The 16,298-nt window shown below is 37.6% G+C and overlaps 1 protein-coding gene across 12 annotated transcripts in view; it reads right to left on the reverse strand.

Annotated features, from left to right (window-relative positions):
- UGGT1 (UDP-glucose glycoprotein glucosyltransferase 1) overlaps positions 1 to 16,298 on the reverse strand; it is a 125,623-nt gene that overhangs the window by 64,195 nt on the left and 45,130 nt on the right. For all 12 annotated transcript variants that reach the window (XM_026015671.2, XM_072757441.1, XM_072757444.1 and 9 more), the window contains one exon: positions 520 to 684. In XM_026015671.2, coding sequence (XP_025871456.1) covers positions 520 to 684 — 165 coding nt within the window. The remainder of the gene's footprint in view (positions 1 to 519; positions 685 to 16,298) is intronic.

The raw sequence follows: 16,298 nt of genomic DNA on the forward strand, positions 1-16,298 counted from the left end.
CAGAGCGAATGCTACAGGGTGTTGGCCTTTGGGGGTGATGATGATGTTCTAAGATTTCACAGAGGTTATAGTTGCATAAATTCTGTGTACACACTAAATACACTGAATTGTCCACTTCAAAGACTGAATTTTATGGCATGTGAATTATATCTCAACAATAACTGTATATACACAAGTATATATACACACATATATATATGTGTGAGCCTTTCCTAAGTCAAAATCCCCTACAAATAGAACAAATGACTATTGGAAATGCTAAGTTCTTTAGAATTTTTTAAATAAACACTTAATCTTGACAACAATAAACTTAGCTATTTCAAATAGAATTCACAGAAAGTCTTGTGAATATTTTCATTATATCTGTATATGTGTAAATATATATATATTTTTTACATATTTATTACAACTGATATATAAAAACTAATAATACTTAAAGAATGTTATGGCTTACTACAGAGATTACAAAAACATAAGCAAACCATTCTCTTTCAAAATCAGTCTTGAATTACCACTCACCAAGTACACTGCTCTTTGGAAGAAGGTTGTGGTCTCCAGGATTTTGTGCATTGTGATGGTTTCCAACTCATCAGGATCTAACTGTTCCTTTTCAAAGGGCATTCCGTTGAACAGAACAACAGGCAATGGACCAACCCCAGTCTGTTCATAATAGCCTCTCGCTTCCTGAGACACAAGGGACAACAAATATCTTTTGTCAAAAAAAAATAAAAAAAAATAATATCTTTTGTCCTTTGTAAGATAAATGGAACAAAGCATATTTTTCATGCATATGTGCTAATAGGAAAAGTAAAATCAACAGAAATATGATCACCAAGAAATAACTAAAGAAATACCTTTAAAGAAATATCAGAAGAGACAGAGTTCATATCCAACTGGGTAATCTGAACCTGAATTACTGAGTTTTTATAAAACCACAAAACTTTGCAAATTAGGAAGTGATTTCACAGTAAGGGTAATTTTAAGCTACCCAGGCTACCAAACCTTAATTACATATACTAAAGCCAAGGCTGTATAACAAACCTTTCAACAATGATGGAGATATTCTATCTTTGCTGTCCAATGCAATAGCCACTAACCACATGTAACTATTGAGCACTTGAAATTTAAATTAATTTCCATTTTAAAAGCCACATGCGACTAGAGGCTACCATAATGGGCAGCACAATGACAGACTGCCATAAATTATGAGTGCTCTTGGGCAGATAAGATGAAATATTTACACCCCAATCTAAATTTAAAAGATCCCTATCACTGACAAACAAATTACACTTTTAGAAAACAAAACAAAACTGGTAGTAAAAGAGTGCTTAAAAATTGCTCTATGATAATACTAAACCCAATCTTTTTCCTTCTTCTCCAAGACAAAAGAGGTTCCTTAGGAGGAAAATGCTAGGCTAACAAAAAAGCAAATATATCTAAGATGAGCACTCTTCTCTGATGGTCAATATATAGATATACATTCCCCCTGGATATCAACCACAGCCCCAAAGCTAACTTGTCACAGTAAAAACTTTAATTACCCAAGGTGTAAAAGGATTCCTTATAACATTCTTGTTAAGACATCTTTTAACTAATACCTCTGAAAAATAGCAAAATTATATGTATTTATATATAAATAGAAAAGTATTTCAAATGGGTAACTGACAATCAGCAGCAGCAACACACTGCTCAGTTTCTAATCAGATCTAGCCATAACAGTAACACTTACCAGATGGGTGAGAACATGGCACAGGCAGAAAGGCCTTGTATGTTATTTCTGCCATTTCCACATATCATAGTTTATACTTTTAAAATTTACATTTCCAAAATTTTTACCATGCTAATTCTGTTCTTTAATGTCTCAACTATTTCAAAGACATTCATTAAAAATTCAATTTTAAAATACTTTGTTTCAAAAATCATCCCCCCAACAAAACAAACAAACAAACAACAAAAAAAACAAACCCACGTTATAACTCTAAGAGACAACAGGGCAGCCCGGGTGGCTCGGTGGTTTAGCGCCTGCCTTTGGCCCAGGGCGTGATCAGGGAGTCCTGGGATCGAGTCCCACATCGGGCTCCCTGCATGGAGCCTGCTTCTCCCTCTGCCTATGTCTCTGCCTCTCTCTCTCTCTCTCTCTGTGTTTCTCATAAATAAATAAATAAAATCTTTAAAAATAATAATAATAACTTAAGAGACAATAAAAGTAACACTGGTTTTCTCCAGAAATGGCAAATGAGTGAAAATCAGGAGTTAAGAAGGAGATGTTTTGACTATATAGACCTTCCTTCCTTACAAATTGTAAATAACTTACCAACCAAATAACAGAATGCAGTCTAATTACCAAAAAGCCAAACTTAAAAATTACATAAGAATTTCTATCAATACTAACTAAAAATGTTAACTGTAATTTAAAAACCTTAATTAATTATAGGCAAGGTCTTATGAATTAGCCACTCACAAATGATAACTGAAATTAATAAGGACTCAAAGTTAACATGCCAAAGGCAAAATGTCTACATGTATAAATTAGGACTTAAGTATCATTATCTTATTAGCTTGAAAGATATATAGATATATATAGATATATATATATATAGCTATATATATACCTATCAGACATTATCTTCAGTTTAAAATTTCTACTTTAATTGTACACTCTAGTACAAATAATTACAACTTTTAAATATCATACACAGAGGATATCATAGCTTCAAATTTATAACAAAAGGTACAGGTATCTATTTTTTTTTTTTTAAGATTTTTATTTAAGAGAGAGAGAGAGACTGTGCACGTACAAGGTGGAGAAGGGCAGAGGGAGAGAGAGAACCTTAACCAAGCTCCCCACCTAGCACAGAGCCCAATGAAGGCTCATCTCACAGCCCTAAGATCACGACCTAAGCTGAAATCAAGAGTCAGCCACTAACCTGAACGAGCTACCCAAACACTCCAGTACAGTTATTTATAAGTGTAATAACAATTGCTAAATGAATTTATTCCTCCTTTAAAAAATTTCAGAACAATCTTTTTTGTGGTCTTTATCACGTGGAAGCACAGCTACTACAGTTTTGAAAGTCTTATTAATCATTAGATTCTTAGGACTTCTGAGACTCTCACAACATCCTTAATATGAAAGTGTATGTTTACTCAAATAGCAAGGAAATTAAGTGGTATAAAGTTATTTGCTTACATGGGAAGGACCTCTAATCAGTACAGATAAGGAAAAGAGCCAAGACTCGGAAACTACTAAGGAGCTATGTCTGTAATACATTTATCTGATACATCAGTAAAATGAAGACTGTAACACATGTAATAAAAATACCCTTATACTCCATTTGTCCAATATATCTCAAGAAAATACTTTTATTTATTTTTTAAAGATTTTATTTGTATATTCATGAGAGACACAGAGAGAGAGAAAGAGAAAGAGAAAGAGAAAGAGAAAGAGAAAGAGAAAGAGAAAGAGAGAGAGAGAGAGAGAGGCAGAGACAAACAGGGAGAAGCAGGCTCCATGCAGAGAGCCTGATGTGGGACTCGATCCTGGGACTCCAGGATCATGCCCTGGGCTGAAGGCAGGCGTTAAACCTCTGAGCCACCCAGGTGCCCTAAGAAAATACTTTTAATACAGCAATCATCCACAATAGAAATGCAATGTGTACTGTTCCTTCAGGAAGATGAAGGAAGATTAAAGGGAACTGTTTTCCAGGTGAGACCAGTGAAATAGATAAAGGGGATCAAGAGTACACTTAGGACGAGTACCAAGTAGTGTATACAACTGTTGTATCATTATATTACACATCTGAAATGAATATAATACTGTATGTTAATTATACTTGAATTAAAAAAATTATTTAAACAAGTGAGATCTAATGTTAAAATGGTAAAAAGCAACCAAGCAAGCACACTGGGGCAAAATCAGGCACTTCGCCCTTCCAGGGGAAAAAAAAATTAAATTAAAAATTAAAAATAAACATTTTCCAAATGAAAAATATGAGAAAACTTCATGAATTCCCTCAATTCTTTCATATTCCCAAAGTGGTCCTTCTTTCCTTTTATTTCACCTATTCTTTTTCTACAGAGCATTACCTCTTGCTGTTTTTGTCTATCTAGAAAATTACTGGGCACCATATCAGTTTTATTTTATTTTAAAAAACAAATAAGGTGGGGGTAGCACCTGGGTAGCTCAGTGGCTGAACATCTGCCTTTGGCTCAGGTCATGATCCCAGGGTCCTGGGACCGAGTCCCATATCAGGGTCCCTACAGGGACCATGCTTCTCCCTCTGCCTGTGTCTCTGCCAATCTCTCTGTCTCTCATGAATGAATGAATGAATGAATATTTAAAACACACACACACAAGGCAAGTGAGCAAATGGAAAGATACAACAGAACAATGGAATTGTGTTCAGTCTACCCAGAACAGACCTCATGACCAGCTGCAACCCTAAATCTGACTTAATACACCTTAAAAACGAAGGAGCTCAACACTAAAGCAAGAGTGACATCAGTATTATGGCTGAAGAAGAAGACATACACCATTGGTGCCCCCAATCCTGAACAATAAGTCAGCATTTAACCACAGACAAAAGTGCCTTTGTGGAAGCTTTGGGATCCAGCACCATATGCCAAGAAGTTCACTTACCCATGCATCAGGTAACAGCCATACAAGTTCAACCCTGGCTGTGGACTCTGTATTGGTTCATCAACTGGCTCCAGCCCCTCCCAGTCACAGCCTGAGGACCCCTAGAAAAAACTGTCTTAAACAATCACACCTTCAGACAAGAGACCTCTGTGTAAGTCCAGGTTTCCAGAAAAGAAGTTCCAAAACACCACTGGAGCAAAAGAAAAAAGAGATTGGATGCACCAGAGAAGATAAAAACAACAGTCTGACTTCACTTGGCCCCAGCACAGCTTAGGGCCAAGAAAGATTTTTTGGGCCTATGATGTCTCCTGCTGGGGAAACAGAGAACAAGTGAGCAAACAGTCGATTTCCCCCACTACAAGCAACACTGCCAAAAAAGCTCATTTTTCTCTTAACCCATCGAGAGTACTGAATTGTGAACTGTGTAATGGGGTAGAAAAAGGCTGGAAAAGGGCAGCCAATAGTACTCAGAAAGCACTCAAAGAGGATGGATCATACTTACTGCATCACAAACTCCATCAAGAGCTCACCCATGAACCACTGGGGACACTTCAGCCACAGATCCCACCAAATGGCTCACTGGCACACCTCATCTACACTCACCCTCACCCTGTGTCCAGCTCCTTGTATATGCTCCTTACAGTAGTGGCAAGAGTGAGCTTTACCAGATGGCTAGTGAGAAAGCACAGAAAGCCAGCCCAAACATGAGGGCAACAGAGAAAAAATACTGGAGCTTTATGGCCACCTCAAGGAAAGCAAAAGAAGGACAGTCAGCACCCCAGCCTTTGGCAATGTAGACTCCAAAAGTTAGGCACGGTTAAGAATTCTGTATAAGAAAGAATAAGTATGGAGCATATACATCCACAGATGGCCTGAGAAAGCCTCAGAATTCCTAGGTTTGACAGAAGGTACTTCTCTCCCAAAGGCAGTTTAGTAGAGACTATGGGAGGTGACTACTACCTCAAATGCAAAGAAGCAACAAAACTGCAAGGAACATCAAAAAAGCACAATTGCACCAAAGGATCACAATAATCATTCAGTACCCAATTCCAAAGAAGTGGATACCTATGATTTACCTAATAAAGAATTCAAAAAAGTTTTTTAAAAAGAAACCCAATTACCTAGAAGAAAACACAAAGATAATTCAACAACAACAACAACAACAACAAAAAAACCCCACAAAATTTCAAGTTTAACGAGAAAGAGAGAGAGAGAAATCATTTAAAAAAAAAAAAAGCCAAACATATTCTGGAGCTAAAGAATACAATAAATTCTTTGGAAAGAAGAATGAAATAGCATTAATATCAGAATGGATCAAACAGAAAAAAGAATCTGTGAGTTAAAAAGAACTCTGAAATTATCCACTCAGAGGATAACAATAACAACAAAAACAATAGGAAAAAAATGTTATCTAGATGTTTTCCAAATTACTAGAGTTCCAGGAGATAAGAGGTTTGAGAAGGTGTTAAAAAGTTTACTTAAAGAAATAATGGCTGAGAAGTCCCCAAATGTGGGGAGTGATTTTATATTCAAGTTCATGAAGCTTATAGGTCACCAAACAAAATCAACTTAAAGAAATCCTCTGCAAGACACATAAGAAAACTGTCAAAAATCAAAGACAAAGATAGAATCTTGAAAGCGGCAACAGAAAACACCTTGTCACTTATCGGGGAAGGCCAAGAGCAGACTTCCCAAAAGAAATCTTACAGACCAAGCAAGAGTGGGATGATATCAAGTGCTGAAAGGTAAACACTGCTAACCAAAGATATCCTGCCTGGCAACATTATCCGTTAGAAATGGAGAAAGACTTTTATAGATAAATCAAAGCTAAGACACTTCATCACCACTAAACTTGCTTTACAGGAAATGGTGAAAGGACCTCTTCAAGCTGAAATGAAAGGATGATACTAACATAAAAACATATGAAAATATATAAAATTGGTAAACACAAGTATATATTCATATACTATAAAATGGAGACGTGTTAGCCACTTACCTCTAATATAAAGGTTACGGGACATGAGTTTTGAAAATAACTATAGCTATACTAATTGGGTCATGAATGCACAATATAAAAAGAGATAAATTGTGACAACAAAAACAGAAACAGGGAGAGAGTAAAAAAGAGTAAATAAATTTTTGTATGCAATAAAAGATGTCAGCAGCATAAAGCAGACACTATGCATAAGATGTATAGTGTCTCAAAATAACAAAGCAAAAATCTACAGTAGCTTCACAAAACATGAAGAGAAAGAGATCAAAGCATACCACTACAGAAAAATCAATTCACAAAAGAGGCAGGAAGAAAGGAACAAGGGAAACATAAACAGCCAGAAAATAACTAATAAAATGGCATTTGTTTGTAAATAATCTATGGAATACATCAATAGTCTATCAATAATACTCTAAATGTGACAATGTTAAATTCTCCAATCAAAGAGCAGAGAACATAGCCGGGTAGATCAAAGAAAAAAGAAAGAAAACAAGATTCAACTATATGAATCCACAAGAGTCAACTATATAAACCTACAAGAGTTTCATTATAGCTTTAAGGATACAGATAGGCTCAAAGTGAAGTGATGGAAAAAAATACTCCATGCAAATGGAAACCGAAAGACAGCAGGGGTAGCTATATTTATATTAGACAAAATAAGAGTTTAAACACAAAACTGTAATCACATGGAAAAAAAGATCCTTATGTAAAGGGGCCAATTCATTGAGAAAGCATAACAATTTTAAGTGTATGTACAGGCAACACATATTAAGCAAATATTAACAAATCTCAAGGGAGAAACAGACAACACAATGTGAGTACAGTGAAGAATTCAATACCTCACGTTGAACAATGGATATATAAACCACACAGAAATTAGTAAGGAAATACTGGACTTTAATTATACTGTAAACCAAATGGACCTAACAGATATATACAGAATACTCCATCCAACAGCAGCAGAATACATGGCTTCAAAAGCACATATGAAATCTTCTAGAAATCAGTAACATGAGGAAAACGGGAAAATTTGCAAATATGTGGAAATTAACAAATGCCTTGATAATCAGTGAGTCTCAAAGAATAAATCAAAAGTGAAATAAATACCTTGAAATAAAATTAAAATGGAAACAATGCATCAAAACTTAAAGGATACAGCAAAAGTAGGTCTAAGAAGGCATTTTATAGTGATAAATGTTAACATTAAGCAAAAAGAAAGATCTCAAGTAAAAAGCTTAACTATATATACCTCTAGGAACTAGACAAAAAAAAGGAAGAAACTACACCCAAACTGCTGAAGGAAAGCAACAAAGATCAGAGACCAGAAAGACAAATGGAAAGTTCAAACTGTCTTGTAAAACTATGCTGTTTTTTAAAAAAATAAAAAAATTTAGCAAACCTTTAGCTAAATGAAGAAAAAAGAGAAAAATTTAAATAAAATCAGAAATAAAGCAGGAGAGAGGAGGGGCAAGATGGCAAAAGAGTAGGGGTCCTCAACTCATCTGGCCTCACAAACTTACATTGATAATTTTCTTTTTCTTTTCTTTAAAGATTTTATTTATTTATTCATGAGAGACACAGAGAGAGAGAGGGAGAGACATAGGCAGAGCGAGAGGCAGGTTCCATGCAGGGAGCCCGATGCGGGACTCGATCCTGAGGCTCTAGGATCATGCTCTGAGCCAAAGGCAGATGTTCAACTGCTGAACCACCCAGGCGTCCCACGTAGATAATTTTCAAAGCATCCTGACCACCTACAAATTTGACCTGAGATTTAACGAGAGAACAGCTGGAATGTTCCAAAGAAAAGTTTTCACTTCTAACAAGGGAGGAAGGTGCAAAAAAATAAAAAAGAATGAAGTGGGGTAAGGGAACTGTGACTTAGCAGGACTAGAGCAGAGCTGCAAAAGCCTCTGGGGCAGGGAAGTGTGGAGGCCGAGAAAAATTAAGGCCATTCCACCTCAAGTTTAGCATTAGCACAAGCACAGCCATCTTAGGTCCCTGGGAATAAGAGCTGAACTTTACAGGACAAACTGCAGACTGTCCTAGGCAGGGAATCCCATATCAGAAAGACAATAAAGCTCAGAATGCCCTCGGCAGAGAATGCCGTATCGGATCTTAAGAAACTCTCCCATCCTTTCCCGCATATTGGAATAGAAAAAATTCCTCCACTCCTTCTGAAGATCCCCTAGACCAGCCCATAAAAAACCCAGCTGTAACCCACCTCGGGGTCCAAGTCCCTGCTCTGCTGTATGGAGTACACTTGGACCCAAGCTCGAGCTTGTAAATAAACCCTCGTGTACTTGCATTGGTGTCGGCTCCTTGGTGGTTTCTCGGATTCGCAATCTGTTTCTCGCACAACAGGAAGAACAGCCCTGGCGAAGTGGGAACTTTAAAAATCTGCGCAGTTTTCCCTGATGGAAAAGTGCTTAGCAGGGAAATCGGGCAGAATCGCCGGAGGGGCAGTGAAACCTAGAGAATTCCGGAGTCACTTTAAGGGGAGGGGCACCTGGGGGAAAGCGCACCCCAAACTGCAGTCTGACACCAGTAAAGCCCAAGAGCGCCTCAACCTTTGGGGCATTTGGGAGAAGCCAGTAGGTTATGGGCTGCTCCAGAGCTGCCTGTACCCTAGAGGCTGGCAACGGTGTTTGTGCCCTATTCCCTTCAGGAGAGGTGGCCCCCAGGACCACCGAGTCCAGCAGAACAGGGCCCCGGATCCCAGGGTGCCCAAGGGGACAAGGCCCACAATCCTGCGCTCCCCCTGGGACAAGTGGAATCAGGGAGGGCACAAGACAGGGAGAACTCTCCTGCCGCTGGGCACCCCCAAGCGGTGCAGATCAGCGCACCCGCTCTGGCCTCGACAGCATCTAGCCCACTGCAGACTGAGAGCAGCCATTAGTCACTTGCTAGGAGCCAACTCCAGAGCTGGAAATCTGGCTGTCGCCATTGTTGTTGCTCCTCTTTGTTTCACCTTGTGGCTGTGAGAGGCCAAGCCTCTAGGGAACAAAGGCCTCACTGGATAAACAGCTCTTACTGAGCCCTGCACCCCGGAGGCAGGACATCTCCCACCAGGCACAAACACCTGGAAATCAGCACAGCAGACCCTACCCCCAAAAGAACTGCTGGAAGGAAAGGGGAAAGCAAGTTTACTCAACAAACAGCATTGGAAAACTTCCATGACAGAAGAAAAATAGTATATAGAACTAGAGGGTCCCTTTTTTTTTCCTTTTTTCTTTTTCCATTATGACTCATTTTTATATCATACTAAAATTTTCCAATGCTTTTTTCTCTTTTCCCACCTAACTATAGAATTTCATCAACTCATTTTTAAGTCTTTTCATTTTTGCCTTCAAATTTCTATAATTACATGTCTTGAACATATTTTTCACCTCAGGATTCCCCTCAACGTATTCAATTTAATTTTGGTAGACATACAAGATACAGGTTGTTTTGTGTTTTTGTCTTTTCTACCTCGCCTTGTTTTTTCCACTGGTGGAAATTAGCACTTCTAAAACATGACCAACATACACCCAGAACCAAGTGGAACACTGTGTGGTTCATTCTGTGAGATTATATTCTCTCTTCATTCCCATTCTGCCCCCTTCTTTTATCTTCTTTATGTTTTAGTGTTCAATGTTGGGGTTTCTATAAGTATTGCTGGTTTATATAAATTTGGGACTGAGAATCTTCTAACATACAGAACAAAACACACTCAAAACCAAGAAGATCACCTCATAGGACCCCTCAGGTAGACTGCATTCTTTCTCTACTACTACTTCCTCACCACTACCATCCCCCCTTGCCTTTTTTTTTTCCTCTTTACCTTTTTTTTTTTTTTCTGTTCCTTTTTTCATTGTTTTTGGTTTTGGCTTTTTATTTTTACCACATTGTTTTAAAATTCCTTTTTTCACTTTAGTGGTTCTTTTGTTTTATTTTGTTCTGATCTTTTTCTTTTATTTTCTTGTCTCTGATCATTTCAGAATCATCTAGGATGGATTTTACTTAAGTGATGGTTGATATTTTTGACTCAACCTGCTCATACAGCCACTCTGCACTGGATAAATTGACTAGAAGGAAGAATTCACCACAAAAGAAAGAACCGGAAACAATACACTCTGCCACAGAGTTACAAAATGCAGACTTCAATACCATGTCAGAAAGCCAATTCAGAAACAATTATAAAGCTACTGGTGGCTCTGGAAAAAGGCATAAAGGAATCTAGACACTTCGTTATTGCAGAATTCAGATATAAACATGCCAAAATTAAAAACAGATTAAATGAGATGCAGTCCAAACTGTATGTTCTAACTGCTAGGGTTAATGAGGTAAAAGAGAGAGTGAGCAACATAGAAGACAAGTTGATGGTAGGAAGGAAGCTGAGGAAAAAAGAGAAAAACAATTAAGAGCCCACAAGAAAAGGCTTAGGGAAATAAATGATAGCCTGAGAAGGAAGAATATACATCTAACTGGGATTCCAGAAGAAGCTGAGAGAGAGGACCACAAACTATATTTGAACAAACAATAGCTGAAAACGTCCCAAATCTGGGGAAGGAAACAGGCATTGAGATCCAAGAGATAGAGAGGACTCCCCAAAAATCAATAAAAATCGTTCAACACCTCGACATTTAATAGCGAAACTTGCAAATTTCAAAAATAAAGAGAAAATTCTTAAAGCAGCTTGTGACAAGAAATTCTGAACTTATATGGCAAGAAATATCAGATCAACAGCAGACCTCTCCACAGAGACCTGGCAGGCCAGAAAGGGCTGGCATGATCTATACAGGATAATAGATGAGACAAACATTCAGCCAAGAATACTCTATCCAGCAAGACTCTCATTCACAATAGAAGGAGAGAGAAAGAGCTTCCAGGATAGGCAGAAACTGAAAGAATTTGTGACCACCAAACCAGCTCTGCAAGAAATATTACGGGGGACCCTGTAAAAGAAAGAGGGAGCCCAAAAGAAACAATTCACAAAAACAGGAACTGCATAGGTAATATGATGACACTAAATTCGTATCTTTCAATAGTTACTCTGAACATGATCCCATCAAAAGACACAGGGTGTCAGACTGGATAAAAAAGCAGGACCCATCTATTTGCTGTCTACAAGAGACTCATGTTAGACCTAAGGACACCTACAGCCTGAAAATGAAAGGGTACAGAAATATTTACCATTCAAATAGTCCTCAAAAGAAAGCTGGGGTAGCAATCCTCATATCAGATTAAGTTTATACCAAACACTGTAATAGATAAAGAAGCACACTATATCAGACTTAAAGGGTCTATCCAAAAGGAAGACCTAACAATCATGAATATTTATGCCCCTAATGTGAGAGCTTCCAAGCATATCAATCAATTAATAACCAAAGTAAAGACATACTTAGATAATAATACACTAACAGTAGTAGACGTCAACACGGCACTTTCAGCAAATGACAGATATTCTAAGCAGAACATCAGCAAAGAAACAAGGGCTTTAATTGATATACTAGACCAAATAGATTTCACAGATATATACATATATATAACTTTCCATCTGAACGTGACTACACATTCTTCTCAAGTTCACATGGAACTTTCTCCAGACTACACCACATACGGTCTCGTATCACAAATCAGGTTTCAACCAATACAAAAAGATTGGGATTGTCCCCTGCATATTTTCAGACCACAATACTTTGAAACTAGAACTAAATCACAAGAACAAATCTGGAAGAAACTCAAACACAGGGAGGTTAAAGAGCATCATACAAAAGACAAATGGGTCAGCCAGGAAATTAGAGGAGAATTAAAAAGATTCATGGAAACTAATGAGAATGGAGATACAATTGTTCAAAATCTTTGGGATACAGCAAAAGCAGTCCTGAGAGGGAAATACATCACAATACAAGCATCCCTCAAAACATTGGAAAAAACTCAAATACACAAGCTAACCTCGCACCTAAGGGAACTGGAAAAGACCAGCAAAGTAAAGTCTACACCAAGCAGAAGATAGTTAATATAGATTTGAACAGAACTCAATGAAATAGAGACCAGAAGAACTGTAGAACAGATCAACAAAACCAGGATTTGGTTCTTTGAAAGAATTAATAAGAGAGATAAACCCCTAACCAGTCTTCTTAAAAAGAAAAAGGACTCAAATTAATAAAATTATGAATGAAGGAGGAGCGATCACAACCAATAACAAGGATATACAAATGATTTTTAAAACGTATTATGAGCAGCTATATGCCAAATAAGGCAACCCAGAAGAAATGGATGCATTTCTGGAAAACCACAAATTACCAAAACTGGAACAGGAAGAAAAAAAAAGCTTGAACAGGCCAATAACCAACAAGGAAACTGAAGCAGTCATCAAAAACCTCCCAAGACACAAAAGTCCAGGGCCAGATGGCTTTCCAGGGGAATTCTATCAAATGTTTAAAGAAGAAACAATACCTATCCTACTAAAGCTGTTCTGAAAGATAGAAAGGGATGGAATACTTCCAAACTCGTTCTATGAGGCCAGCATCACCTTAATTCCAAAACCAGACAAAGACCTCACCAAAAAGGAGAATTATAGACCAATATCCCTGACGAACACAGATGGGAAAATTCTCACCAAGATACTAGCCAATAGGATCCAACAGTACATTAAGAAGATTTTTCACCATGACCAAGTAGGATTTATCCCCAGGATGCAAGGCTGGTTCAACACTCCTAAAGCAATCAATGTGATTGATCATATCAACAAGAGAAAAAACAAGAACCATATGATCCTGTCAATAGATGCAGAGAAAGCACTGGACAAAATACAGCATCCATTCCTGATCAAAACTCTTCAAAGGGATAGAGGAACATTCCTCTATATCTTAAAAGCCATTTATGAAGAGCCCACAGCAAATATCATTATCAATGAGGAAACACTGAGACCTTTCTCCTAAGATCAGGAACACAACAGGATGTCCACTCTCACCACTGCTATTCAATATAGTACTAGAATGGAAGAAAGAAGAAAGAAGAAAGAAGAAGTCGTCTGATTCTGCCTCAGCAATCAGACAACAAAAAGAAATAAAAGGCATTCAAATTGGCAAAGAAAAAGTCAAACTCCCCCTCTTCACAGATGACATGATACTATATATAGAAAACCCAAAAGTCTCCACCCCAAGATTGCTAGAACTCATACAGCAATCCGGCAGTGTGGCAGAACACAAAATCAATGCCCAGAAATCAGTGGCATTACTATATAAACAATGAGACTGAAGAAAGAGAAATTAAGGAGTCAATCCCATTCACAACTGCACCCAAAAGCATAAGATAGCTAGGAATAAACCTAACCAAAGAGGTCAAGGATCTATACCCTAAAAACTACAGAACACTTCTGAAAGAAATTGAGGAAGAGATAAAGAGATGGAAAAATATTCCATGCTCATGGATTGGAAAAAATAAATATTTTGAAAATGTCTATGCTACCCACGGCAATTTACATGTTCAATGCAATCCCTATCAAAATACCATGGACTTTCTTCAGAGAGTTGGAGCAAATCATCTTAAGATTTGTGTGGAATCAGAAAAGACCCTGAATAGCCAGGGGAATACTGGAAAGAAAGAAAACCAATGCTGGGGGTATCACAATTCTGGACTTCAAGCTGTATTTCAAAGCTGTGATCATCAAGACAGTATGGTACAGGCACAAGAACAGACACATAGATCAATGGAACAGAACAGAGAACCCAGAAATGGGCCCTCAACTCTATGGTCAACTCATCTTCAACAAAGCAGGAACAATTATCCCCTGGGATAAGGACAGTAAAATGGTGTTGGGAAAACTGGACAGCCATCGTGCAGAAGAATGAACCTGGACCATTCTCTTACACCATACACAAAGATAAACTCAAAATGGTTGAGAGCTCTAATGTGAGACAGGAATCCATCAAAATCCTAGAGGAGAACACAGGCAACACCCTTTTTGAACTTGGCCACAGCAACTTCTTGCAAGATACATCCATGAAGGCAAAAATGAACTACTGTGACTTATCAGGATAAAAAGCTTCTGCACGGAAAGAAACAATCAACAAACTAAAAAAACAACCTACAGAATGGGAGAAGATAGTTACAAATGACCTATCAGATAAAGGGCTAGTATCCAAGATCTATAAAGAATTGATTAAATTCAACACCCAAGAAACAAACAATCCAATCATGAAATGGGCAAAAGACATGAATAGAAATTTCACCAAAGAAGACACAGACATGGCCAACATGCACATGAGAAAATGCTCTGCATCACTTGCCATCAGGGAAATACAAATCAAAACCACAATGAAATACCACCTCACACCAGTGAGAATGGCGAAAGTAAACAAGGCAGGAAACAACAAATGTTGGAGAGGATGTGGACAAGGGGGAACCCTCTTGCACTCTTGGTGGGAATGTGAACTGGTGTAGCCACTCTGGAAAACAGTGTAGAGGTTCCTCAAGAAGTTAAAAATAGACCTGCCCTATGACTCAGCAATTGCACTACTGGGGATTTACCCCAAAGATACTGTAGTGAAACGCCGGGACACCTGCACCATGTTCATAGCATCAATGTCCACAACAGACAAACTGTGGAAAGAGCCACGATGCCCCTCAAGAGAAGAATGGATAAAGAAGATGTGGTCTATACATACAACGGAATATTAGCCATGAGAAAGGACGAATGAATACCCACCATTTGCTTGGATGTGGATGGAACTGGAGGGTATTATGCTAAATGCAATAAATCAATCTGAGAAGGACAATCATATGATTTCACTCATATGTGGAATATAAGAAATAGTGAAAGGGATTATAAGGGAAAGGAGGGGAACTGAGTGGGAAAAATTAGAGAGGGAGACAAACCGTGATAGACTCCTAACTCTGAGAAACAAACAAAGGGTTGTGGAAGGGGGATGGGTGGGGGGAATGGGGTAACTTGGTGACAGGCACTGAGGAGGGCACCTGATGGGATGAGCACTGCGTGTTAGACTATATGTCAGCAAATCGAACTTAAATAAAAACGAATGTAAAATAAAAATAAAAATAAATTTTTTAAAAAAGAAATAAAACAGGAGACATTACAACTGACACCACAGAAATGCAAAGGATCATGAGACTTCTATGAAGAATTTATACACCAACAAACTGGAAAACCAAGAAGAAATGGATACATTTCTAAAACCAGTAATAGCAAGACTGAACCAGCAAGAAATATGTCCTTCACTTAAAAGTAAAAAAAAATAATTCATAAATATTTTTATTATTTTAAATTAAAATGTCTCAGAAATGTATTTAGATCCTTTGCCTGAAGATTTATTTTCAATAAACCAACTACATTGTTCCTGCTTGCAATAGATAAAGTTCCTTTTAACTGTATTTAATGTTTCACAAAATAAAGTATTATCTTTAAATAAAAATTTTAAATGTTTCCCTATATCCTTATTACCACCCTTTCCCATTCTGCTTATTATGTTTCTTAATATGTTTTTATCTTTAGCCTACACAACTAAATAAATGATATACATAAATATGATAAGTCATACATCATACACTTCTAATAGCTTTTATGTGGAACATACATCATAGAAGTACTACCACTGCACCTGTGAAGAAGAAAATTTGTTTTTCAATTTAACAGTTAATATGCCAGCCAAAAATCAGTGGTAT

Source organism: Vulpes vulpes, chromosome 5 (genome assembly GCF_048418805.1).
Source record: "Vulpes vulpes isolate BD-2025 chromosome 5, VulVul3, whole genome shotgun sequence".
Taxonomy (NCBI): domain Eukaryota; kingdom Metazoa; phylum Chordata; class Mammalia; order Carnivora; family Canidae; genus Vulpes; species Vulpes vulpes.